Genomic DNA, 27,951 nt, shown 5'->3' with positions numbered 1-27,951 from the left:
AAGAAAAATCAACATTTCATTAACAAAACGAAAAAAGACAAGGTTTAAATAACGTTTAACATAACACTCACGATATAACAAAAAAATGAACAATAAACCAAACAAACACCGACATGAACCCTGGTACTCCATAAAGATGGGTTGTTCCTGTATCAAAAAAAGTAAAATCACAAAAATACTGAACTCAGAGGAAAATTCAATCGGACCCACCATGACATGTGATCACAGTTGTTAATTTCATAAATAAAAAAGGAGGCTTGACAATGTTTAAAAAATGTTTTGGTTCAATTTGTACACTTGAGGAAGGAATTGTATTCTTCTTTCCGGGGTTTTGATGTAAACAACTATGTTAAATGATATAGTCGATATTAAAAAGAAACTATTTTCACACATACAGCATCGCAACAAGATAAAACAACTCACAGTAAGTTAAAAGCTACTTTTACGAATCATCTGTTTAATAATGCAACTATATATCTATCTATCTATCTATCTATCTATCTATCTATCTATCTTTAAGATTGTCAATTATATTGTTTTTAGTAATACAGCCAATTGGTATGTAGGCAAGTCTTTTAAAAAAAAATGTTAAGCATTGATTTTAAACATGTACATGTATATTCTTGTAAAACAATTAACACACAAACTAGCTCTTTTTATAAACGGACTAGACAGAAAATTTGATATATGATCTTAAAGTATTATGAGGCTCACTTCATACAGAAACTTCTTAGGAAGAAAGATAAGAAGTTAGCAATATCTTTTAACTCTACTTTCCGCTATATAGATGAAGTTCCTTCACTAAATAATTCAAAATTTGGTGACTATGTTGAACGCATCTATCCCATCAAACTAGAGATAAAGGATACACCAGATACAGTTAAGTCGGCCTCATATCTTGACTTACATCTAGAAATTCACAATGAGGGTCGGTTCAAACAGAAACTTTACGACAAAAGAGATGATTTCAGCTTTCAAATGTGAACTTTCCATTTCTAAGTAGCAACATTCCAGCAGCACCGGAATAAGGGGTATATATATCTCCCAACGTATCTAGGACGATAATCCGTGCTTTTGGCATGTGTGGGAGGTTTAATTATGGGGTGTTTGTTACAAAAAAAACCGTATGCGTGTAAGTCTTGAAACGTATACAATGTGCCCTAAACGTATCTAAAACTTATCTGTAGCGTTTTCAACTCGCTTGTAGCGTACGCATTACGTGCGTGTAGCGTACAGGTTTATGCTTGACAAACGTTTGAGCTGGATGAACATGTTTATGCTGCATAAACATGTCCTGCAAATAAAGCGTTTGCCAAGTGTATACCTTTGCATTTCGACGTACTTCAAACTTATGCTTACCGTTGCTCTGGCGTGCAACTAACGTATACGGAGTTTGTCAATTTCCTCTGTATGTCTGGTGCACACCGGTCTATACGATAATGTTTGACGCCGGTATTATAACACATTGCTCTCCTCATATAAGCAAATGTTTAAAGATTGATCAAATTCTTCACAAAAACATTTGTCGTTTGAAATAAGTACCTTGCGGCTGGCGTACTAAATTATAATCCTGGTACCTTTGATAACTATTTACTACTTTTTGTATCTGTTCTGATTGTGTTTCAAATATTTCAAAATATATTACTGAGTTTAATAAAACTCTACTATATTTCTATGGATAACAGGCTATAAAACGGCAAGTTTTTTTTAGAACGCTTTTACTTGTATGTTATTACGTTTAGTACTGCTGTGTAAAGACATGATACATAACACACGTTTACACACTGGATTAATTCAGTTCTTTAGTTTAATAGTATACCATCAGATAGTCTGTTGTTAATTATTATTGCGTGGCCTATTTACATACAGATATCAATGTATTTATTTAAAGGATTTTGTAGTGCAGATGAACAAATCTTTAGAATGTAAAACTATATATAGAGAACAGTAGAAGTGTGTGTTTACGGGAATTGAAGCTGTAGTTTCACGTGAACACGAAACATTTAATAAAATTTGTGTTTCTGGTTAAACTTGGATGCTATGGATTTGCTTTAATTAGTGAAATTAATCACATTATTGAGATATTACAAATATTTGTCTCCTGTCTGCTGACGAAAACAATAGGTTAAATAGGTAGGTGAATTATTTGTTTTCATTTTTATATTTACCTTATATAATATGTGTTTCAGTATGAATCTGACCAACTTATATTACAAGCTATCAGCAGCTTATTTGGAAGATTAAATTGTCTTATTTCTTTTCAGTTTTATTCGGATTATTGCCTTTTGATGACGAAGCTTATTCCAAGAGGGTAAACTTTTTAAATATTTATATGTTTTACATTATTCTGTAGATATATTATAAAAACATTTGGTGAAGAATTAAACAGCCTCCTGTTAAAGAAATGCCTTTCTATATAAAGTTTAAATACATTTGTACATAACACCTTATAACACAATAAATATCATTAAACATGCGTGATTTTATTACAAGTACGCCATACGTACACAAAGAAAAAAGTACAATCTTACGGTCTGGATTGAGGGTCGTTAAATTATACTTTTATTTCAAAATGAATAGGACATTTTTCTCTATTCTTTCTATTTAAGCAACCAATTGTTCCATATTCTTTTTTTACTATATATGTTTCTCTATTCTTTTTTTTTTTGACATTTTGTTTTTGCAATATTGACCTATATGTAGAATTCTCTAAACTGTAAACCCCATTAATACCCTCAGATATGAGTATCGCAGTATTAAAAGTGTTTAGTGTAATGAGGTCAGTATACCAACATAGATATGAAATATATGAAAAAGGAAATAGTAAAGCAAGACAGATGCTTACATATTTTGTATTAATTCTTCTCATGACCACTAGTACTGCATACCAGGGGAAGGAACTTAAATCATCATGATGCAGAAGTAATTAGGCGGTGGTAATTTAGAACCAGCTCCAAATATTAAAATAGGTAAAACACCAGTTCTGGTTTTCCTACTGATAAATACACAACTGACCACTGGTATTAAAGAGATAATAGTAACTGCAATTACGATTATCCCAATATGGCGACGGTAGATATAGGTAAAATCTTTACACTCATTTTTCTTAAATGTAGCATGCTTTTGTCAATAGTTACTCAGCTGCAAGGTTTATCTATACCATTACATCATATTTGAATCGTAACGGTGCACTGGAATCGTCTGAGCGCTTTGAAAATTGCCGTTGAAAAATTCGGTATGATAATCGTAACTCTATGGTATTTTTCTTCTTTGATAATCGTAATTTTCTTTATCGGATAATAGTAACTGAAACATAATAAATGTGTCTTTCAGCATTTCAATGGTATTTTGTGTGTTAAAAATGCAAATGTCAAGTTTAACGATGACATAAACGCATATAAAAATAAATGAAGAAACTTACAGGTTAATATCTAGGACAAATTTACCTATATATATATATATATACAGTCATGGGACTAAAGTGAGTTCCCAGTAAAAAAAAGTCCTATCATTTCAACTTGTATATCTATTTATAACTGACAACAATATGCATAACCTTTTAGTTTAAACATATTTTACTTGCAAAAGTAGCAAAAGGGATTGGACACAAGTTATAACAACATTAGAGACGTCCTCTCCCAATATAAATATAAACACAAAGTACATTAGATAATGGCGAAAAAACACAACATAGTAGTAATGCATGTAATACATACTTCAAACAAAAATTAGAAATAAAAGAAAAAAGAAAAAAAAATACAATATAATATTAAAGGAATAATAATGAAACAACTAGACTGAAGTGAAAGGTTGTAAAGTAGAAATTTAGAATGTTAATTAACTGCTTTAAGGTAGCACAATACAAAGATTTCATAACTCCAACTCCCAAGTTTTAAAATGCTGTAACTTTCTTAATAATGCTTGAAAATTTATAAAAGTGGTAGTTTTGGATAGCTAACAGATTACTCTTTCAAATTAATGCTATGTTAGTATATGCAACAATTATGTAACCAACTATAATGTTAACTGTGTCTAAAATATTTTTCACCAAATTTCCACTTTCAAATGAAATTAGCTTCTGCATAGGTATTCCTAGAGGATTGATTTTATTATATGTTGTTCCGATGTCCATTATCTACAAAAGGGTGTCTCAGATTTCAGATAGAATGTATAGAACAAATTTTACACCCAATCAAACATTATCTTCCTTTATGTGGTTAGGATGTTTACACTAATTACAGATTTATGAGAGAATGGAATCCCATAGGGACAATTTGAGACACCCTTTTGAAGCCCATGATGTGTTGATTAAGATTTCGTAAAAAAATTCTGTATAGTTAAAGAAATGATAGAGCTAAATTCATTCAAGTGAACTGACCAAGATTTTGCCACTAATTACATAATAATTGATTACATAATGATTGCATAATAAAAATATTGCATCCATATAAAAGATTAATCTTTTATCTATCTATATATACCTCTTTCATTATTTTTTATGCATTCATAAGAAAGTTACAGCATTTTGAAGGTTAGTGATTGGAAGTAAAAAAATCTTTGTATTGTGCTACCTTAAATCTTTGTGTTATTCTGATATAAGATTGTACGGACTCAAAATGTCTTTGTTTTGCTGAAAAGAAAGGTCACCGTCACCAGCTAAAAGAAGGTCAATGGATATAGCATAACTTTCTAATTTTGAAAACAGTATTTCTCTGGCTTCGTTGTGAAGAGCGCACTGTAAAAAATAGTGTATACTATCCTCAACAGGGTGGCCACAGCTGCATGCGGGACTGGGTTTAATATTAACACGATGTAAATCTGAATTTAAAGAACTGCACATATTTCTCAAACGTGTATGAATGATATTAATTTTCTATCCCCACAACTAAAATAGGAAGGGGGCTGTATCAATTTGGACTTCATCTTTCGCTTAAAAATATTAATGTTTTGGACGTACGTATGTCGGGGGGAAGGCTATTCCATTCAAAAGTAGTGGATGGGAAAAAGGATTTTCTAGTTATGTCTAGTCTATAACCGGGTACTACATAATTATTACTGTTTCGCAAATCGTAGTTACATACTTGACCAACAAGCGAGGGCATTACATCACAGAGATAATCAGGGGCAGTCTCATTATGTATAGAATAGAACATATTGAGCATTCTGGATTTTCTTCTGTTCTGGTCTTATAAAAGTTAAATATATACGAGCAAGATAATTTCTATTCAATACATATTTCAATTTTTTAAGAACATTTAATCTCGTGCTTGCACACTTTAAAATATTTTCTATATGTGTATGGAATTTATCATTGGAATCAAAAGTAATCCCTAAGTGTTTATGACAGGAGACAAATTCTACTAATTGGTTTTGAAATTCTATTTCAATATCATCTGGGGAAGTATGGCAGGAGAATATCATAGCCTTTGTCTTATTAGGGTTAAAGTTAATAAGCCAATCTTTAGACCATACTGAAATTTGTTCTAAATCGCTGTTTAAGACATCCTCTATAGTGTAAGGGTTATTGCTGGAATAAGAAAGAGATGTATCATCAGCAAACAATCGAGTTAGACTTGTCAAATTATCAGCTATGTCATTTACATAAATAAGAAATAGTAGGGGACCTAATACAGAGCCTTGCGGAACTCCTGCATTAGTATTATCAAAAGGCGAATAGGCATTTGAAACGAAAACGCTTTGTTTTCTATTTGAAATATAACTTTCAAACCATTTATACAGATTTCCATCAATACCATACGCTTTAAGTTTTATTAAGAGGCCACTATGCCATACCCTATCAAAAGCTTTCGAGGTATCACATAATATAAGAGATGTTATACAGCGATCATCAAGTGACATGCATATCCTATAATAAATTTCTATTAGCTGGTGAACCTTTTGATATATACATGTACCTGTTAAAGATACGGAAAATGAAGCAGCTGTCGAGACAGCTATTGTGGTAAGTAGATATTTTGATTTTTTTCAAAGTTTCAATGTTGTGTGCGCGTTTAAGTCCGTTTTTGTTTGGTTTTTTTAGGGGGAGGGGGAGGTGGGATTAGCTATATCCCATATCCCAAAAGTGCAATCCTTTCAATTCATTGCTCAAAATGAAAGTCACGTATACCACATTTTCATATGTCATATATATGTTTTGCCTCCAATATCACGTTTATATTAAAATTCTGCGCGAAATGAACAAAAGTTTCCGTCAATAACTTTATAACTGCATTATCGGATTTAACAGTTGATACCTTTATCGGTAGATATGAGTGTTCATATTTCCCTTTTCCTTATAATTCAATAAATATAGCCGTCCATTTTTTCCCCTTTGATTCCCTTTTTTCTATTTTATACTGATATAATATATGATTTTAAAAATTTACTTCAAATGTTTTGATCAAATACCCATGTATTTTAGGACGTTTCTTTAAACAGTGTGTATGGTAAAGGATCTAAAATAGTTACAGTTTATTGTTACTATTGTTTATTGTTACTTTTGTTTATTGTTACTTTTGTTTATAGTTACTTTTGTTTTTTGTTTTTTTTAGCCTTACCTATAGTCTTAATACGAAGCACTTGACGGACTGAAAAAACACACAAATATGTATATTGATAAATTACACCAGAAGGCATAACATGTACATCATCACAGTCGGAACTTGTTTAATTACAAAGATTTTTATAGATTTTACAACAAATATTTTATGCTTCAGAAAAATACATGACAATTAGGTTAGGCTAATTTTTGTTTTCATTTAATAGAAAATAACTTATTGTATGGCAAGTATGCAAATACAAAAATGTTCCTTGTTTAGTACCTTCAATATTTGTCTCTACAATATCTTCCATGCATATGTATGCATCATACTTTTCATATACCGAGTATTTATGAATTTTTGAATTAGTTTGTTTCTAATATTGCGGAATATGCGTTATTTTATTCTCCACTTTGCAGTCATTCTTTGAATAAGTATTCCTTGTAAGACAATTTAAAGCCACATCAACTTCAATTCTTCATTTTCGGGCTTTTGGCCAAACTATAAGAGAACACAAATCCATGTTTGTCAAAGAACTCCACGTTACTTAATTTCATAATACACCAAAAATCCCAACCTTTCTCTATTCTTATATAGCATTAACTGTTTAAAGGATGTCATATTGCTATAATTCAAAATTAAATTTGTGTTGTTTATAGTTTTTTTTCTGAGATATCGAAATTTCAGTGACAGTCATGAAGTAGCTAAAATGCCAAAAAAATATGGTATAATTAACAACGAGACAACTTTCCACAAGAGACCAACATGACTCAGATATTAACAAAAATAGGTCACCGTACGGCCTTCAACAATGAGCAAAGCCCATACGGCATAGACAGCTATAAAAGGCTCCGAAATGACAATGTAAAACACTTTAGACGAGAAAACTAACGGCATTATTTATTAAAAAAACTAAATTTTATGATATACTAGTATGTAGATATAGGAAGATGTGGTGTGAGTGCCAATGAGACATGCAACTCTCTATCCAAATAACAATTTATAAAAAAGTAAACCATTATAGGTCAATGTACGGCCTTCAACACGGAGCCTTAGCTCACACCGAACAACAAGCTATAAAGGGCCCCAAAATTACTAGTGTAAAAAAACAATAGCATAACATCACAACATAGAAAAACACACGTTAAAATATCAATTGGCAGACTTAACTCAATCAAAAAACATCAATTAATACACATATGTAGCTGTTTTCCTAAGAACTGTTAATAATATATGCATAAAAAGAAATGTCATAAGATGTTGGAACGTTTCGTAAATAATTCATCGACATAACTTCATTATATGCTATTAGATATATGTTTTAAGTGTCAATATCAATAAAACACTTTCCAGTTACGATTATCTTTCCATTTTTAAATACCATAATTACGATTATCTTTTTTTCCGAGTTACGATTATCATCCCGAATTTTTCGACGGCAATTTTCAAAGCGCTTAGACTAATCCAGTGCACCTTTACGATTCAAATATGATGTACTGGTATAGATAAACCTTGCAGCTGAGTAACTATTGACAAAAGCATGCTACATTTAAGAAAAATGAGTGTAAAGATTTTACCTATATCTACCGTCGCCATATTGGGATAATCGTAATTGCAGTTACTATTATCTCTTTAATACCAGTGAACTGACAGTGTTGGTCAATACTAAATGTACTAAATTAACGCTAAATATAATTCATTTATTACAACGAATTAATTGCTCCAAGTATTTTGTAGAAGTTTTGATAGAAGACATTTCTTCCAACGAACTAATTGTTCAGATATTTCATTTTCAGTTTAGAACAAACTTACTGCACCAAAAGATATCGTTTTAAATAGATTAAAAAAAAATGAAACAAATAGTCTGCCAAAGGTACCATTCCAAGTTTAAAATTAAATATCTTTCTTTGAACTAATCGCTTTAAGTATTTCACCTCAGTTTGATGGGAGAAATCTCTTCAAATGATTTTTTTTTCATTTTTTTACATTTTGTCAGAAAGAGAACATATCTTCCTCTACTCTTACTTCATTTTAGATCTGATAGAATAAATATCGGCTGTGAAACAATCTAATATTTTCACTTTTTGGTGTAACTATTGACCAAACAAATATGTTTCCAAAAGCAAGCTTTTTATAGAAAAATATATCGTGTTATACCCTACGTTTATATATACTCGTGAATTTGTCATATTTCATTTTAGCTCACCTGGCCAAGAGGGCCAACCGAGCTTTCCACATCACTTGGCGTCCTTCACCCGTTATCGTCCTTTTTTGTTTTTAACTGCTACTCTGAAACTACGTGACCAAATTGAACCAAACTTGGCCCGAATCATCCTTTTAGTATCCGATGATCCCCAACCCCGGTCATCAATAAAGGTGGCCGTCATGGTTAAAAACGAAAATTAGGGTAAATTGAAGCTTTTGGCTAATATATCTGTAACTAAAGCATGTAGAAAAATCTCGTATCAGGTCAAGATATGTGTGCTCTGAAATTTTGAGATTCATTAGATTTTACGTTGTTGGGTTGCTGTCCTTGTAAAGGTATTTTTCATGACCTTTTTTTTAGGTTTTTGGTCATAAACTAGAATATTAATAAAGAAAGAGATAAACTGTAAACAGCACAATTATATAACAAAGTACGATCTACAAAGAATATGAATTACATAGTGTTTTGTAAAAATTTCCGGTTGACAACTCTTTAATTTTTTTCGAAAACTAAGGATTTTCTTATCCCAGGAATAGTTTACCGTGGAATTGTGGGTTCGTTTTTTGATAAGGCTATCATCTGTTGGGAGTAAGATGTTAAATGATTAAATTTTCCAGAGTTTCTTTTAATTTGTAGGCAAACATGTATTTTTGAACCCTATGGGAAATAGTTGTATTTAAAACAAGTTTCCACAGGAGACTAAATGACACAGCAATTAACAACTACAGGTCAATTTATGGCCTTCAACAGCAAAACCTATACCTCATTGTCAGATATAAAATTACCAAACAAACGACAACCACTTTATTACAGGAACAGACACACACATACAGAATGTGTCGGGGTAAAATATGTTAGCTGGATCCCAATCCTCCCCTTAACCTGGGACATTGGTGAAACAGTAAAACAAAAGAACGAACTATACATATCAGTCGAAAAAGGCAAACATCGTCAGATGGATACATACATCTACCCAGAGTGGACGTGGTCAGTTTTTTTTCGACTTATGAGTTTGACTATCAATTTGCTATCCTTCAGTTTTCTTTGATGAACAGATCACCAAAGAATATTTTTGGAATTAGATAAATATTCATAGCATAAACATAATAAAATGCATGATATTTTCCTAAATCATGTAAATTTAACTAAAACGAATGTATTACAAAGAACTATTACTCGAAATGAGTAAAAAGAAACTTATCACTGGATCTTTCAACTGGAGAGGAAATAATTGTTAATTTGTTTTTTCCCATGCAATGTAGTTTTATAACAGAAAATACTTAACCGTTGACAGTTGTTTGATTACGATTAGAAAGGAAATCACTTGAAACACACCTATTTGAAATCACGAGTCAGTACCGACAGACGGAAATGTTATATTTGTTTTAAGTGTTTATCAAAATGAATGACAGAAATAGAATTCAATAATCATACCGTGAAAGTCTTGAATTTAAAAGCACATATGTTTTAAATTACATGTTTAACAAAGCAGAAACTGTATATAAATGACGAACTATTACTATAGCTGTAACAGTAATTGCATACCCGCTCCATGATAGCAGAAAGTTGGGCATTATGTATTCTATTCTGTGCGTCCATCCGTAAGTCCTCACGTTTTTAAGTTAAGTTTTTGTTTAAGTTATGTTATCATGAAAACATATCATTTATGACATCTTGAACTGTTTATATTATACCGCAGAATAAGGTTATATATCCTGATTACACGGTTAAAGCGTTTCGGACGCAATAAATTATTAAACGTGTTGTTTTCCATTTTTTACATCACTGGGCCAATGCCTATCAGTCCCCGAGGATATCATCAGCCCAGTAGCCAGTGCTTCGGTACTGACATGATTGAACAAACTTTACCAAATTTGTTCGTTTATCAATTTAAATTAATAATGAAACTAAGGTTTCAACTCCCTCAGGCAAAGTTGGCTTTAGATAAATTTGGCTATTTATTTTAGGTATTTTTGACATATAGCTCTTCGACGATTTTCGGTACTTATACATCTTCTGATTTCAGATGTTTGAGCGTTCCTGATTAAGGTAAGTCCAGAAAAGCCTAAGTTTGTGAAAAATTAATACATTACTGGAAAGGGCGAAATCTTACAATGATTTCCGTGACGTCACGACGAGGTACGTCATATCCTAGAAAAATATCTGACGAAACGAACTATATATATTGACAAGCTCTACATGGATTATAAACAATATATTTTGGGGATAAAGTGCGAGCTGAACCTGGGTTGCAATTCCGAACATTTTGAAATAGGAAAAATCCGTAGCTCTATTCTATGGTCCGCAAATATTAAAAAATAAAACAAAATAAGGAACTAAGAGCTACGGTTCAGCAGCTATATTATACCAAAATTTACAGATGTACCTTCAGTTACAAAACTTCCACATTAATTTCTTCAAGATTTTAATGTAATTCAAAGTCGAAATTTAAAGCTTTGAAATGTCAAAATATCGACTTTGAATTTTTTCAAATTTCTTTTTACTATGTCCCTAATACGATTCCGAAATAGAACACCAAAAAAAAAATTAAAAGCGTTTGTCATATGCATTTATTTATATATATATAGCTGCTTTTTAAGTGGGAAGGTATGCACCATTATACAATTCCTATTTTATTTTTTGCCTGGGCTTTCATTAAAACTTAAAGAATGTTTTAGAAATAAACAATGTATTTATACCAATGTGTTTATACCTCAAACAGGATAGTTATGATGGCATATATTACAAACGGAGTTCCTGACTAAATACTGGGGATCATACTTGTTCAACAGAGGCTCTAAAGTGAAATCATGGCATCGATTTCACAACTTACAGAAGAAGAGGGAAACTTCACTCGATTTTTCTTGCTCAACTTTAAAGTATCACCTGCGATTGCAAGGCGATTCTTTGACGGAGTATTTCCACCAACACATTTATCTCAAATCATCAACAATAGTATGAGTGCCATCCTGAAGTTGAACAAATCAAAAAGAATAAATGCAGCCCAATTAGAAATACTAAGGGGTATCCCTGGAACGGTATGGCCTTCATATCTCCCTCCGATGACCGGAACAATACGTAAATATTTATAATAGAGCTTATAGTTGTCTAACGCATCTATTTTAATTTTCAAAATGAAAACAGAAAAATAACATTAACGTTACAAATAAAGGTGTCACTTCAATAATGTTTTGATAATCAAACGCTTATTTAAAATCAAAACCTCTAAATGAAAAAAAAAACGCTTGAGAAATCCATAGCAAACGTAAAGCAAGAAATCAGAGCTTTGCATGCACAGGCACTTGTCTCAGAAAATTTTTTCTATATACCTATACCTTAATATATGTTGATATCTTTTTCAATTGCAGTTTTAATACATCTTTAGTAACTCACAATCACACACCACAATCGGAAATACATCAATGTTGTTCTACTTCATAGTATGCATTAAATGGACTATCAGTCCTGATGATATCCTAAACCCAGGAGTGAACGACATGATTTTTAACATACCTTTCTACAATTATTCGTTTATTAATGTTTAAACTATAAAGAACAAAAGTTTAGCCCACCTGGGCCGTACGGCTTGTGAGGTTTTTTTCCATCAGTCGGCGTTCGTCGTCTGTCGTCGTCGTGCGATTTCTTTTAATTTTACAATTATAGATAGATTAACACTTTAAACAGTTTAAGTGATCCGCAAGATCAGATTTACAAATAAGTCTGAGTTCTTCAGAGGACTGTTTGTTGAAATTATTGCTCTTTTAATTACGATCTTTACCAATTTTGTCTACTATCTGAAGACCGTAATAGATAGATAGAAACTTAAAATATGGTAAAAAGACAAGATCCGCAAACAGGTCAAATTCTGCCTGAAGTTAGTAGAGAGGAGTGATGGAGATTTTGTTTTACCCTTTTTTTAGGGGGAAGGGGGGGGGGACTAAATAAAATGGTAAGAAACTCTAAATAGTAGTCGATAATGTTGAAGGTAAACGTAAATCTAGGTTAGCGCCACGTGTTCTTAAGATCGTCTAGTTTTTGTGTTCTGTTAAATTGTTCCTTTTAAAATTGTAACACCATGATGACTGTTGTACCCATATTTCACTATTTTATTTATTATGTTTGTTTAGTTCACGCATCATTGTAAATATAACGGAATTTGATGAGACTGTCAACAAAGTGAGAGGTTTAGCTCTATTAAACCAGGTTTGAAAATGCCTGTGACTGTGCCTTTCAGGAATATGACAGTTCTTGTCCATTCGTTTTTTATGTGTTTTGTCATTGGATTTTGCCATGTGATTGTGGACTTCCGATAAGATTTTCCTCTGAGTACAGTATTTTTGTGATTTTACTTGTTATGTCCTTTTTCATCTGTAGAACTGTTGCGGTTCTTGGTCACACCTAGCTTGCATATAATCGGCTCCAGTGGTTGTCGTTTGTTTATGTGTTACATATTTGTTTTTCGTTCATTTTTCTTTACATAAATAAGGCCGTTAGTTTTCTCGTTTGAACTGTTTTACATTGTCTTATCGGGACATTTTATAGCTGACTATGCGGTATGGGCTTTGCTCATTGTTGAAGGCCGTACGGTGACCAATAGTTGTTAATGTCTGTATCATTTGAGTCTTTTTTTTTTATAGTTATCTCATTGGCAATCATACCACATCTTCTTTTTTTATATTTTAGCGTTCATGATGAAGGAAAATCCAGCAAAGCACTTCGTACGCTCGAAATTATTAACGTGTTGTAATTTTATATTGTGTACTGTAGTTTTGTGAGATTGATGAACGTTTTGAAAATGTCACTGGTGTGAAATACTTCAGCAGATCTTGACACTTTCTTTTTCTAGCTACCTCATCCAAGGACTTTGATTTGACAATGATGATATAACAGTCTCCGGGACAAGTTTGCAATTCCGCTGAGTGCAAAAGTTGTCACCTTAATTTTTGGAGTTAAGTTAAAATGAAGTTGATAACTTGGTTGGTATTGGTTCCCTGATATTTGTCCTAAATTTTTTTGGCTCTAGCACCACTGTTGAAAAAGTTATGCCCCTTTTTTCAAGAATTTCCTCAGAGGAAAAGTAGTTTTCCTCAAGGGAAATCAAATTTCCCTAAAGGAAAAAGATTTTTCCTCAAGGGAAATTGTTTTTTCCTCAAGGGAAAAAGATTTTCCTTAAGGTTTGCTGCATAAATATTTCCTTTGAGGAAAAACTTTTTCCTGTGAGGAAATTTGTAGCGTCAAATTTTCCTTGGAGGAAATACTTTTTCCTGTGAGGAAAATTTTGACAAACACTTTTCCTTAAGGGAAAATTCCAGACAACAAATTTCCTCTAAGGAAATTATTGTTCTTCAAATTTCCTCTAAGGAAATTTCTGAACATCAAATTTCCCTTAAGGAAATGTTTTCCCTTATTTTTACTAGTTAAACATTTCTTCACTATACCATGTATACAAACAGTATGAATATAATTTTACAAGACTGAATAATTGATATTTAAAACTTTAATAAATGTTTGACCCAACATTTTAATGACATTGAAAATTCATACAGTCTGACTGTTTAGGTCTAGGTATGACAGGTATCAAATGTTCATACTTTTTATATAACTTTAACTTTAATTTATAAAAAAAATTTGTAGCAAAGGATTCTGTTTTCTTTGTAATTGTTTCAATCCAATACATTAATAAGCAACCAATTTGAATGTCATACCATTGAATTTGTTTATATTTGCAGATTAAATAATAAAAAAACACGTCTTTTCCTGTTATTTTAAACTGAAATTTTCTTCTGTTTCAGCTTGTGTACAGTTATTCAATCCACTACGTAAGAATTCAGTGAATACATTATTCCATTCACTAAACATTTTTGCAAATTGTTCTTCAATAATCTTCTTCCATATATTTGATATGAGGGAGCGATGTAAATGTGTGGATAAAACTGGCTTTCCTTTTTTCAAAAACAAAATAGTATTTGTTCTGCATTTCTCCTTTCTTTAGACTAATATATATAATATGTTGTTGCTTTTATACAATAGTGTTTTAGTGTATCTATGATAGAACTCCATTTTGTTTATGGCCATTATCATGTGATTATGATGAAATTTCCTATTTCTTTTTTTGCAGGAAAGCACACATTCCAGTTCAAATTAATCCAATTGCGCACTATGTAGATACATTTCAACTTTAAGTTTCCTCTTCAGTACAATGACCTATTGATCATGAAAACCAAGATGTCTGATCACCTATAAATACACAAAATAAACAAATAAAATGTTATAAATGGAGAGAAAAACAGCAATAAAAGTTTATTTTGTCATGTTTATTAACATTTTAAATATATTTCCTTTCTTACTTGTGAATGCTTTTGTCTATAGTTCTTATATTAGTTGATTTTTTGCATTTATCAATCTTTCAAGTTGAGGCAGTTTGTTCTTTATATTATATATATATGTTAAGCTGTTAAACCACTGTCTGAAGTAAGGGTAGGGTTGAGTGCTTATAAACCTGTTTTTCATTACATGCATTAGTTTTTATGGATTTTTAACTTAAGCTGTCAGTTACTGTGAGTACTTAACTTTGTGTCTTTTCAATTAAGGGAAATGTATAAATTTCTTGCTTACTGTAAACTAACTAATTTTCGCGAGCGATTTATTTTCACAAACAATTTATTTTCGCATTTAGAAATATTACACGCATATAAATTGTCGGGACTGTTTTCATATGTATCTTTCCTTAAAGTAAAATTGAAAATCGCAAAAAAAATAAATAGCTGTGATGTAGACTAGAAAGTATAAAACGCAAAATAAAATTTAGTTGGTTTACCATTCATTGTAAGAAATGATGGTCAGAGCTTGTAATGAGGCACTGCGCAAGATTCCAAGTGTCTCATTTACTCTTATATAGTAAGTTACATGCTTGTAATAACTTAAGCCTGGGTACAGTAGTCCAGTCTGCAATGGTCTGTGTTTGCAGGAAATTTACATCATTGGTTGTCTGGTGGAGAGTTGTCTTATTGGCAATCATGCCACATCTTATTTTTATATAACCTTGCCATATTCCTATTGTGCCTGTCCAAAGTTCAGAGCCTGTAGTTTTTGTCAGCTTAGTCTGACACTAAAATTTAGTGGTTGTTGTTGTTTCATACTGTTCATATTTATTTTTTTGTATTTTATTTTGTTATAAACTAGGCTATTAATTTTACAGTTTTAATTGTTTCAATTTTTCATCTGAGGGTCTTTTATAGCTGCCTACTTTAACTATAGGGTACGAATTTTCTCATTATTGAAGGTCGTCACAGGCCTACAATTGCTTTCTTTAAGCCATGATCAATAGTTTTCATATTTAATATACCACATCTTTTAATTTTTATAGTAATCATGATAACTGTCTTTCAAGTTCAATAACTTTAAAAATAAATAAAAGTTGCCTTACCATGTAGGTTTAGTTGGAGTGTGCAAATTTTAAATTGCCTATCATTTCTGCTGTTTATAATTCTTAATTCTTCTATAGTTCTTGTCCTATACATAAAAGAGTAAAAGTTAGTACATGTATTGAATGACATCTTGCATCAATGATTTTTTTTGCTGTTTAATGTACATGATGTATATTAATGTGAGTTTAATAAAAATCTGTACCATGAGTGCTTGATAAGCTTGTTGCCCTTTTAGTTGGTCTTTATGCTATAAATGAATTTTAATGATCAACTAGAAAAACTATGAGCACTGCACAAATAAGACCCCCCCCCTTCCAAATAAAAAAAAAAGGACATGCACACACAGTGGTACTCATTGACATAAAACATGAAGATAATTTGGCTCCATTTAGAGATATCTCAAGTGACTTTAAGTTTAAGGCTGTGATTTTTTAACAAATACATTTCTAAAACCTTCCAAAGTTTGAAAATGGACAGATTTTAAATAACTTTCGAACAACTAAAGTTCCTTAACTCTGCATCTTATACAAAAATATACATGATAACTAGGGGATGATACTCCAGCTTGCATATTCTTCAAAGTTTTAAAGGAACATAACTGAAGAACTGTAAAAGTTTTACTAACAAAATTTGAAATTGATCTGATTTTGTGGTAAAAAGTATTGTTTTAAAGTTTAATAAAATTTGGTTGAGGTAAACTTAAGTTAGAGGCTGGAAACGAAAAATTTATAATTTTTCCGTTTTTAAAGAACATAACTCTAGAATAGTAAAAGAGACACTACCAAAATTCAAACTTAATCTGTATTTTGTGGTGATAAGCATTGTCTATAAGTTTTATAACATTTGGTTGAGACAAACTAAAGTTTAGAGAACAGGAAACCAAAAATTCAGCATTTTTTTCCCATTTGTAAAGGGGCATAACTCTAGTACAGTAGCACTGACATCACCAAAATACAAACTTGATCTGAGTATTGTGATAACAAGCTTTTGTAAAAGTTTAATTAAATTTGGTTGAGGCAAACTAAAGTACTGTAAGAGAACAAATCAAAGCCTTAAAGGCTGTAAAAGCAATTGCTGCCATGTTAATGTTTGGGGACTTTTATTTTTCATCCACATATATACAAGAATTAAACCTGACATGAGTGTTGTCTAGTTAAAAGTAAGAAGGTTTTAACTTTATATAAATAAAAGACTTTAGCAGAAAGTCATTTTTAATATGTTTTATATTTCACAAGGAGACAACACGTTTACCAGGCTAAAGTTGGGGTCAAATATACATGTGCTGAAACATATAATTCAAAAAGAAATCATCATGGATTATCCCCTGGTAGTGTTTGTAACTTCCTTGGCAATAATTTCCTTTATTGATTTAATTTTAACAATTTTCATTATTAATTTATATTTAACCATTAACACAAATGATTAAGTTAAAACATTTCAACTTTCCAGACGCAAATGTTAAAAAACGGGAAAGAAATAAATATCTTACAAGACATAAACATGTAAAGAATAAATGTATATTTCAGCTTAATAAAAATATTTTCATAATGTTACTTTGTCATCATTTTTAAAACCAAGTTCCAAACATTATTGCTCAGTTGATATGTGTCCTTCTGATGCGGTACGAGCACAGGCACTTGTTTCTATCCATAGGAAGGTCGATTATCCATATAAATAGTTTTATATGGATAGTCGACCTTCCTATGGATAGAAACAAGTGCATGTGGGTACGAGATAACTACAATTCTCATGCAATCCCGAAAAGGGGGGTCATCACAGACAAACATGACATTAAATCGTTATCACTGAACTAGTATATATATTGTATAGGGGCCAGCTGAAGGACGCCTCCGGGTGCGGGAATTTTTCGCTGCATTGAAGACCTGTTGGTGACCTTAATTCTGCTGTTGTATGTTTTTCTATGGTCGGGTTGTTGTCTCTTTGACAAATTCCCCATTTCCATTCTCAATTTTATTATACGAACAAGAACAAACAGCTCTACGTTGCTTTGATATTTATCAATTTTCAGGAAACATTGCGAAACATGATCTTCAATATTTCGAAAACATGTGAAATCAAATTGCTAACACGGTGGACCGTCGAGTGTCAACAAACGTAGTAGACTTGTTCACTGAAAAGACGAGGATAATGGTTTCATCTGACATTTGTTATGCAAACCCAGTTTTGATCATGATATTTAAAAAGACGTTCTTTTTTTCAATCTATGTATTAATAAACTAGAAAATTCCAAATTGTAAATATCTCTTCATCTGGACCGACTTGGCATCTACTACGTTTGGACGGGTCCATTTCATTAGTAAGGTGATCGATAAATATTACGGAGTTTTGACATAAGGAAAACGAACTTATTGTTATGTGTTTTCAACAAGGGTTTCGTTCCGCTAAATTATTTGCGCAAATAAAGTTTGTCTATTTTTAGATTACAGGTAATAATTTGACACTACGCATTAGGGTCAATATTGACTCCATAGCACTTTTGTATAATTTATATTAAAAATGTATTTTTGTACATTTATCATAATCTTTTAAAACTTTTGTGTTTGTAGGAGTGTGGTTTATGATATTAAGAAATAAAAAAAATAGTTTCAAGCTCATTAAGTTATTCGTTTTAAATGCTCAAATGTTTAAAGGGCCCCAACTGGTGTCTTTTTCAGTGTAAATTGTGACATACGCAATAACGATTTTATTTCTATAAATTTGAAATTGTTTTGAAGGGGAAAACTACCCTAAACAGGGGTAAACAGATTGTCATGATTATAATAAACAAGTAGGAACACTCAAATAGATAAACTTTCCGCAATTAACATCAAAATTATTTGATGAAAGTGACTTCTCATTTTAACGTAACTTCTGTCCAAAGGCTTCATTTCAAAATTTCGTTTTTTGAGAGTTATATGAGAATTATTCGTATTGTAGATTAAATAAATATCTTTTTTTATTTGTTATTTCGTTTACTAAGACTCAAAATGGCCATGAATTCATCATAAGTTGTAGAAAATCGATGTTGAAGTTGCGGTCGGGAGTTCTGTCCAGATCGAATCCATTACGTGATTAGGAAATCCCGTGTTGTAAATTTAGAAATCTAAATATAAGAAAGCCAGAGAGAGGCGGGAACATGCGCAAACAAGTTTAGGACTATAATTTCCGGTTGTCAACATTGGCACGAAAGACGAAGTATGGAAAAAATACAGCCAGTCACATTCTGTCCAAAATGTTACGTTAAAGCCTAATGAAGGTAAGTTACGTGAATGCAATGAATAGCATGCAAATTTCATATAAAGTGTTTATTTCCTTGTGTTTGAAGGCTGTTTTTTTGTGTTTTTACTACGCTAGAATACAATGTGAAAAGCAATTTTTTAATTTGAAATGTTTGAGATAAGATCGAAGTGAGACTTTTATCTTTATTTGGTCATCCGGACAGATATCAATATTAATTTATCGTAACAAAGACAGAAAAAATATCTGTCATGGTTGCATGAAATGGAAAAATACATACATGATTATCTCGTAATTTTGCACTGTTCTGTTACTATTTCATTATGATCCCACCACTTAAATGTCAATGTCACTTTGAGATTTTGTTGGTTTCATCGAAAATTAAAAAAGTTTGTCTTTATTTTTTAACATTTCACATAACAAGACGGACAGAATAAAATCTGTCATGTTACATTAAATCCGTATCACAATAAATAAGTTGTCCGTCATGTTACATGATTCTATTTGTGAGGGTACCTGAATGACAGTTTACCTTTAATTATTAAATAAAATGAAAAAGATATAAACCTGTGTATGAAAAGAAATTAATATTATTACATTAATGGAATATTTGTTTAAACTTATTATGAAGTAACTTTAAATTCTGATATCATGTAACACAGACAGACAGATGTGTCCATTCTTGTTACATTGCATTAATTTTGAGTTGCAATTTAGTACAGTATAAAAGTAAAGTGATCTTTGTTGTTTATCACTTTATTTTCATTAGTGATAACATTGTGTTTATATAACATTCTTCAAAAAATCATTTTTAATGTAAATTTTCCATTTTGTTTAACATTTCATGTAACATGACAGACAAACTTGTCTGTCTTGTTACATGAATTGTTTACTCAGAAACCATTTGTGACCATCCACTATTAAGGTTATATGATGGAATGTGCTTACAATTAGAATTTTAAAGGAAACAATAATTCCTGTTTCAGGTAAAAAATATTTGTTGAAGAAAAAAAGAAATAACATTAAATTCTGGTATCATGTAACAAGACACACAGACATGTCTGTCAAATTTTGTTACATAAACTTCAATTGCAAATTAGGTATACTGTATACTTCAAAATAAATAAGCTTCTTAAAGTACCTTTTATTTCAATAAAAATGATTTTTAGGGTTTCAGGTTTCTTTTCTCAGTCATACATGGAAATCCTGGCGTGATATGGAGGAAAGGGGGGAGGGGTTGTTGTACCCATTTTAAATATTATGTACTCCAAGGCCGACACATAAGACACGTTCTAATGGCAGCTATTTTAATTTGATGAAGAACAGACGTGCCAGTAAAAAAGTTGTTTCACAATGTTCAAAATTAATTGAAATATATATGTCATGTATGTAACTATGAGTTTGATTTTATGAGGTCACCCCCCCCTTTTTTCCCATTATTATTGGAATTAGAACATTGCTTTGTAAAAATAAGGATTAGAGACCTGTATGATTGCCAAGGAGACAACGTTCCATCAAAGTTCAAATAATGTGGATGTAAGCAACCTTGTGGCCTTCAACAATGAGAAAAAACCCATACCGTAGAGTTGGCTATAAAAGGCCTTGACAAGAGAAATATGTCTGTCAGTAAAGTTCTGTGAGTACTCTCAGATCTGTACTTAGTGTCTTTTTGTTGTCGGGATATATACAAGTAAGCGGCCACCTCCAGTATGTGTAGTATTTTTATTTGTATCCATCTGATGGGTTAAGCCTATTTCAACTGATTTTTATAGTTTGTTCTTATCTTGTACTATTACACCACTGTCCGAGGATAGGGGAATTGTTGGATCCCACTAACATGTTAAAGCCCGCCTCATTCTGTATTTATGTGCCTGTCCCAAGTCAGGACCCTGTAAGTCAGTGGTTGTTGTTTGTTTATGTGTTATATATATTTGTTTAAATTGTCATTTCAGGGCCTTATACATACCCGACTATGCGCTATGGGCTTTGCTCATTATTCATGTTATTGAAGGCCTTAGATCATGTACATGAACCTATAAATATTATTTTCTGTGTCATTTGGTCTCTTGTGGTAAGTTGTCTCATTGGCAATCATACCACATCTTCTTATAAATTTGTCAGATCAATACAAAGAAGAAGAAAAATGAAACATAAACACAGACTTGACTTGGTTCACATATCAAAACCAGAGCGTTATATTAAAATCTTTTATAAAACACAGTTGCCTATAAATTATAAATGTTTTATTTTTTGTAAAACTACTGCATCACATGTGCATAGTGAACTTATACATTACAATTTCTTTTTTAAGATGGGAAAAAGATTTGAAATCAGATTAAGTGCCCTACCATCTGCACAAAGTCCAGATACTCCAGAATTGAACAAGAAACAAAAACATGCCAAAGTAATGCGTGAAAGACGAGCAAAGTGGAATGAACAACAGAAACAAGAAAATAAAGAAAGAAGCAGAATAAGGATGCAAAATATGCGTGAAAGGAAAAAAAAAGAACATACTCAAAAGTCTGTAAGTAAAAACATTCTGACAAGACATGAATTAAAAAAAGAAGAAGAGAGAAAAAGAGTGCAAAGAGAAAAAAAGAGACAATACAGAGAAACTCTGTCTTCACAAAAGAAAAGAAGAATTAAAGAAAAAGACCGAAACAAGAAAAGGTTAAAACGACAAAAAACAAAATTAAACAAGCTTACAGTTCATCATGTTCATCAAGTAGACACTACATCCAATATAATTTCAAATACAGATAGTGAAATAGTACCTGTTCAAAATGATCAATCTAATCAAGTGTCAAAGCAATGGACCAAACCAGCTTTAAGAAAAGCAATAAGCAGGGTAAAATCAGCTTTGCCTAGAAGTCCTTCTAAAAGGCAAAAGGTGTTGAACCAATTGAGTAAAACAAATGACATATGTAATGAACAGAACAGAACACTTATATCAATAGTGAAAGCAGCACATGAAAATTTAAAAGGAAAAACAAAGACAGAAAAGATGGCCAGGAAAAAATTTGTTTCCAATTTATCAGACCATATCAAAAGAAAATATGGCATGCAAAGTTTAGTTTGTAAAACCTTTGGAATTGAAAAAAGATACTTAACAAAATATTGTAAAAACACGGAACAGAAACAAAGAAAGGATACTATTTCAAAAGATACTACAGATTCTGTTAACAAATTTCTTGTACGTGAAGACATATCAATTAATGTACCAAATATTAAAGCAATGAAAGCAAATACAGAAGACCATCAATTTGTGCTACAGAAGTCAATGACAGAAATATATTCAGATTGGAAAGCCGAAAACCAAAATACAAAATTATCAAAATCTAAATTCTTAAAAATGAGACCAAAGAATGTAAAATTACAGAACCAGAGAAAACTAATCCAGTGTCTATGTGAATATTGTGAAAATGTGAATTTGAAAATCACAGCTTTTAACAATTTTGCAGTACGTAAGAATCAACAGCATCTTAGAATTAGAGATAAGTACGAAGCTATTAATATGATTTTATGCGATAAAAATGGGGAACAATTTAACAAAATTACTTGCATAGAAGGAAAGTGTGTGAATTGTGGAACAGAGAATCTAAGTAAAAGAATGGAACCTCTTATCATAGCTAATGAAGAAATGAAATGGCAAAAATGGGATTTTGTGAATGTACCAAACCACAAAACAGGAAAAGAAATAAAAAAAAGGCAGTTGGTTACATTTTTCACCCCAGCACAACAGTTGTTTGTTCAACTATTGGATGAACTGCAGTTCCTACTATATCATTTGTTTGTTGCCAGTTGGCAACAAAATCAGTTTAGACAATTAAACAATAGACCCCCAGAAAAAACTGTTGTCCTCACAATGGATTTTGCAGAAAACTTTTCTTGCTTTGCGCAGAATGAAATCCAAGGCGCCCATTGGGCCAAAGACTCAGTTACAATACATCCAGTTATAGCAAGATATCAGTGCAAAAACCAAGAATGTAACAATTCAATGGTAGATGACATCATTGACATCATCAGTAATGATTTACAACATGATGTACATGCAGTTCAAAAATTTACAGAAGTGATTATAAAATTTTTGAGGGAAGAAAGAAGAATAGATGTAGAAAAAATGTTCATTCTTTCAGACGGATGTGCTGCCCAATACAAGTCTAAGGTGGCATTTTTAGATTCCAGCATGTCACAGGTGGACAATAATATTAAATCAGAAAAGGCATTTTATGGCTCCAGGCATGGAAAGAACAGGTGTGATGGAGAAGGGGGAGTCATAAAATCGAAGGCAGCAAGAATAATAAGGAACGGAGGATTGATCAACTCTGCTAAGGATTTGTATCAACAGTGTTTATGTTTGCAGAAAGAACTTACAAACCCTGATGGAACTTGTAACCATAATAGACGAAAATTAATTTGGGTTGAAAGAAGCAACATACGACATGTAAGACCAAACAGAGTATGTAAAACAGTTAAAGGTACCCGAAGTCTACATTCTGTGAGGGGTATAGGAGCAGGACAAATTCAAGTCAGGAAACTGACTTGTTTTTGTGCTTTTTGCACTGCCACTGAACATGCTGAAGGAACAAGTTTAACATGTGAGAATGAGGCAGTTGTTGGTCCATGGAGGAGTGTAATCTTGAATGGTTTCAACATGGTAAACAGGAATGATGAAGAGCAAGACATTGAAAACGAACAAGATAATAGAGATGATGAGTATGAAATAGTAAACGAAGATGGACCTGATCTCAACATGCTAAACAGGAATGATGAAGAGCAAGACATTGAAAATAAAACAGATGATAGAGATGATGATGATGAAATAGTAAACGAAGATGGACCTGATCTCAACATGCTAAACAGGAATGATGAAGAGCAAGACATTGAAAACAAAACAGATGATAGAGATGATGATGATGAAATAGTAAACGAAGATGGACCTGATCTCAACATGCTAAACAGGAATGATGAAGAGCAAGACATTGAAAACAAAACAGATGATAGAGATGATGATGATGAAATAGTAAACGAAGATGGACCTGATCTCAACATGCTAAACAGGAATGATGAAGAGCAAGACATTGAAAACGAACAAGATAAAAGAGATGATGATGATGAATTAGTTACTGAAGATGGACCTGACGATTTCCTTGGAAGTGACTTATTTACTGAACTACCAGACCTAAAGGGTATAAAATCATGACAAAAGCATTAATCTAAACATGTTTTAATATTAATTTAACAAAAGTGTATGGTATTCTTTGTTTCATGCAATAATGCATAAAGCCAAAAACAATACATGCTTGACATACATGTAACGATAACTATCATAATTACTGCTTAAAATGATTTAAATTTAATCAGAATTTTTTGATAAGATTGCAGATTCCAAAACTTAACATTGAACAACTGCTAAATTTTGAATGAAAATGAACATCAAATTTTGTGGTTTAAGCCATGGCGATACTTATAATTTGAATGACTAATTTCATGTCTGAGATAATCATAATAATGCAACCAATGTCTTCAATTAATTGTTTTACTTATAAGTCACATTTAAATGTTTCAATATATATATTTTTATTTTTTGTAGACACCAGTATGACGAGTCTCAACTTCAACATGTCATTCAGTGATGCTGATTGCGAAAAAGAATCTTTCAATACGCATGATACATATATTGATCAATTTATCAGTGGGTAGGTTTTTGTCTTGAAGTTTAATTTTCAGAAGAAAAGAAATCTCAAATGCATTTGGTTTTCTGCATGTTTATATTATTATTACACAAGTTTTGTAATGGACATTACATTTTACAAGTTTGGCATGCTAATTTTAGATTAAAAAATATTGAAATCATATTGTATTCATCAGTAAGGGGTTCCTCAGGGTTTTGTTTTGGGTGTATTACTTTTTCTAACCACTATAAAACACCATAAAGGCATTAGCTCATAAACCATGCAAAATTCAGATAACCTTTTTTATCTGTAGTAGGGTTAGTTTTGTTTTATCATTTAATGCATTACATATGGATGTTTTTTTTATATTTAAAGGAACCATGAAAACACAGAAAACATTGAACATGTTCAAGAAAAATGTAATCCTTCAAGGTATGTTATTATTTGTCTGTGCTAACATAGAAACATGTTATTTGAGGGTAATTTTTTTGCTGTATATAATACTTTTATGTAATGTACTGTACACGAATAAGGCTGTTAGTTTTCTTGTATGTAATGTTTTATTTCTTTCACTTTGTGGTTTTAGTATCTAAATTTCTCAATAAACTAAATTACATTGGTATAAATTGTGTCTATGCTGTGTTACTTTTGCTCATTGACAAAAGCTGTACAGTGACCTAAAGTTAAGATCTAAGTAAATTGTTGTCTTATTGGCAATAATACCACACTATTTTTTTAATTTGAGTTAAAATGCCGTAATGGAACAGCCTTATTTCAGACATTTGTTTAATTGGAATTTAATCCTAGCTGTTGAACTTTTACTCAATTTTTTTAACAGAAACTTTAATAATGGTACAAACATAGCTGTAAAGTTTGGTTCTAATATTTATCCAGCAGTAGTAAGTGGAGTTGAAGAACATTTGTTGTTATTTGTTTTTAATTTCTTTTTACCGTAGTGCACCCAGAGATGATTATTTTCTGATACTATTCACAGTTGTCTTATTGAACACTTGACATCCAAGAGGATCAATACCTTTATAAAAAATATTAATTAGAAAGCAATTATTTTGTGCAGATTGTTGTTTACAATATGTGGGTTTTGTCAAAAATAATCATCTCTCATGTACTTCATTTATTGCAATTTAATATGCAATTTAGTTTGCTGCATAAAATTTCAATTTGCAATTTGATGGTAATTATTTATTGAAATAGTCCATACTGGGTCAAGATTGTGAGTCATGTGAGTACTATTTGGAAATTTACAAATTAATGTAGTTATCAAAAGTTCTAAAGTTCAGATATAATGTGAATTAGGTTGAATGTACACAAATTTCAGTATATTTCAATGTATAGAACGGCTCTTTATTAAACACCATGAACGAAATATAAAAAGTCCAAAGTTGGTTGTCGTTCTAATACTTTTTTATTGATATATATATCATTTTTCTTAAAGGTTTCTGAATGGCCATGGATCATGTACTATAAGTATTTTAAAGATGGAAAATGGATGGATGGTGGGCCAACGTATACCATTGCAATTTCAGATGTTGTTGATACGTTGGACCCACCAGACATAAGAATGGAAGGCCGTCATCTTTATTATATATTTAATGGTAGGTATTCACAAAACATGACAAGTGTCTTAAAAACTTTTTTTTCTCTTAATAAAATAAACAAAACAAAGCATGGATGTAAGTATATTTTATATGGGATTAAACAAGTTAAATTATAAAATTATTGACTTTGTCAGTAGTATACAAATAACTGTAAAAGAGGGACAGTCAAAGTCATAAATCGAAAAAAACTGACAACGCCATGGCTTAAAAAGAAAAAGACAAACAACAGTACATATAACACAACATAGAAAACTAAAGAATAAGCAACACGAACCCCAGCAAACTGATTAAGTCCAGATAATGAAGAAATCTTGCAGCTAAACCGAGCAAATCCAGATAATGAACAAATCTTGAAGCTATCTCTAATCAAGACTTATTACACTGATTATGTGATGATTATAAACATATAAAATGTGCACAATTGTCATATTGCTTCCATAAGGTAAACATGCCTTTTCAATGGATATTTATGCAAGTGAGTTTATGCTTGTGTTCTTTAAATGTTGGCCACCATTGAAAAAATAAAAGCACAGATGTAGTTTGTAGTTTTAAAATATATTCTGGTAAATGATTCTTAAACTCTGGTTTAACTTTATTGCTAATAACATAAATTAATAAAACAGGCTGCTATTTCTTTATTTCATATTTTACTGTATAACAGGTCTTTTTCAAAACATTTTTTTTCAAAATTTCTTTGCAGGCAATGATTTCAAGAAAGGGCCAAAGAAGATTGACCTGTGAACTGCAATGCAATGACTAATAATTATTAGAATATCAATAAATTGAATTAAAACTAAAATGTGTAATCTTGTTTAAAAATATAAAACATTAATGAATTGTCACGATTAAAGGCTAAAAAACTGCGACAGAATCCATTTGTATCTAAAGGTGTCAAGGTTCCGACATTGTACATTGTTCTATTAATTATGGGATTGCAATGCAAAGTTTTTTTTGTTTGTTTTCTTTATTGAAAGACAATCATATAAAAATTAGACATTATATGCCCTAATAATTAAATGGTTGACAAGTTTTAACTGACGTCTGTCCATGTTACATGAGACTGGCTGATGAACCATTGATATTTTACTGCCTTCAGTTATTTTTTCTGTTCATATCAGTTGCCTTTTTGCTCATATATATTATGCTACATATGTAGATCTGTCAATATTAGGAAAGAAACAATACTTCTGCAAGTCTGAAAGTATTTTTAAGATAACTTTAATGCTTGATGATTTTTTTCAATTAAATTTT

At 31.3% G+C, this 27,951-nt stretch overlaps 1 protein-coding gene and 1 long non-coding RNA gene across 3 annotated transcripts; both read left to right on the top strand.

Annotated features, from left to right (window-relative positions):
* The first annotated feature begins 1,899 nt into the window (after positions 1-1,899).
* On the top strand, positions 1,900-13,584 carry LOC143059522 (uncharacterized). Of its 2 annotated transcripts, none has more exons than XR_012973500.1 (3): positions 1,900-2,133; positions 11,468-11,823; positions 13,429-13,584. It is a non-coding gene; the product is annotated as an uncharacterized LOC143059522 (long non-coding RNA). The 2 variants fall into 2 exon arrangements; XR_012973499.1 differs by lacking the exon at positions 1,900-2,133 and adding an exon at positions 10,775-10,794.
* Positions 13,585-18,649: 5,065 nt separating this feature from the next.
* On the top strand, positions 18,650-27,499 carry LOC143059521 (uncharacterized). Its single transcript, XM_076233038.1, has 6 exons — positions 18,650-19,428; positions 21,721-24,598; positions 25,003-25,108; positions 25,460-25,516; positions 26,538-26,697; positions 27,401-27,499. Exons 1-5 carry the CDS (start codon positions 19,423-19,425, stop codon positions 26,659-26,661), a joined length of 3,171 nt encoding a protein of 1,056 aa, XP_076089153.1. The 5' UTR covers positions 18,650-19,422; the 3' UTR covers positions 26,662-26,697; positions 27,401-27,499.
* Positions 27,500-27,951: the final 452 nt, after the last annotated feature.

Source organism: Mytilus galloprovincialis, chromosome 14 (genome assembly GCF_965363235.1).
Source record: "Mytilus galloprovincialis chromosome 14, xbMytGall1.hap1.1, whole genome shotgun sequence".
NCBI classification, from domain to species: domain Eukaryota; kingdom Metazoa; phylum Mollusca; class Bivalvia; order Mytilida; family Mytilidae; genus Mytilus; species Mytilus galloprovincialis.
The sequence above is the reverse complement of the archived record's forward strand: the minus strand, read 5'-3'. Positions and strand labels throughout refer to the sequence as shown.

Bases quoted from the DNA above. Each gene is read 5' to 3' on its own strand.
- LOC143059521 (XM_076233038.1), top strand. The intron at 24,599-25,002 runs GTATAAAATCAT...TATTTTTTGTAG, and splicing joins TGAACTACCAGACCTAAAGG to ACACCAGTATGACGAGTCTC. The intron at 25,517-26,537 runs GTATGTTATTAT...TTTTTCTTAAAG, and splicing joins GAAAAATGTAATCCTTCAAG to GTTTCTGAATGGCCATGGAT.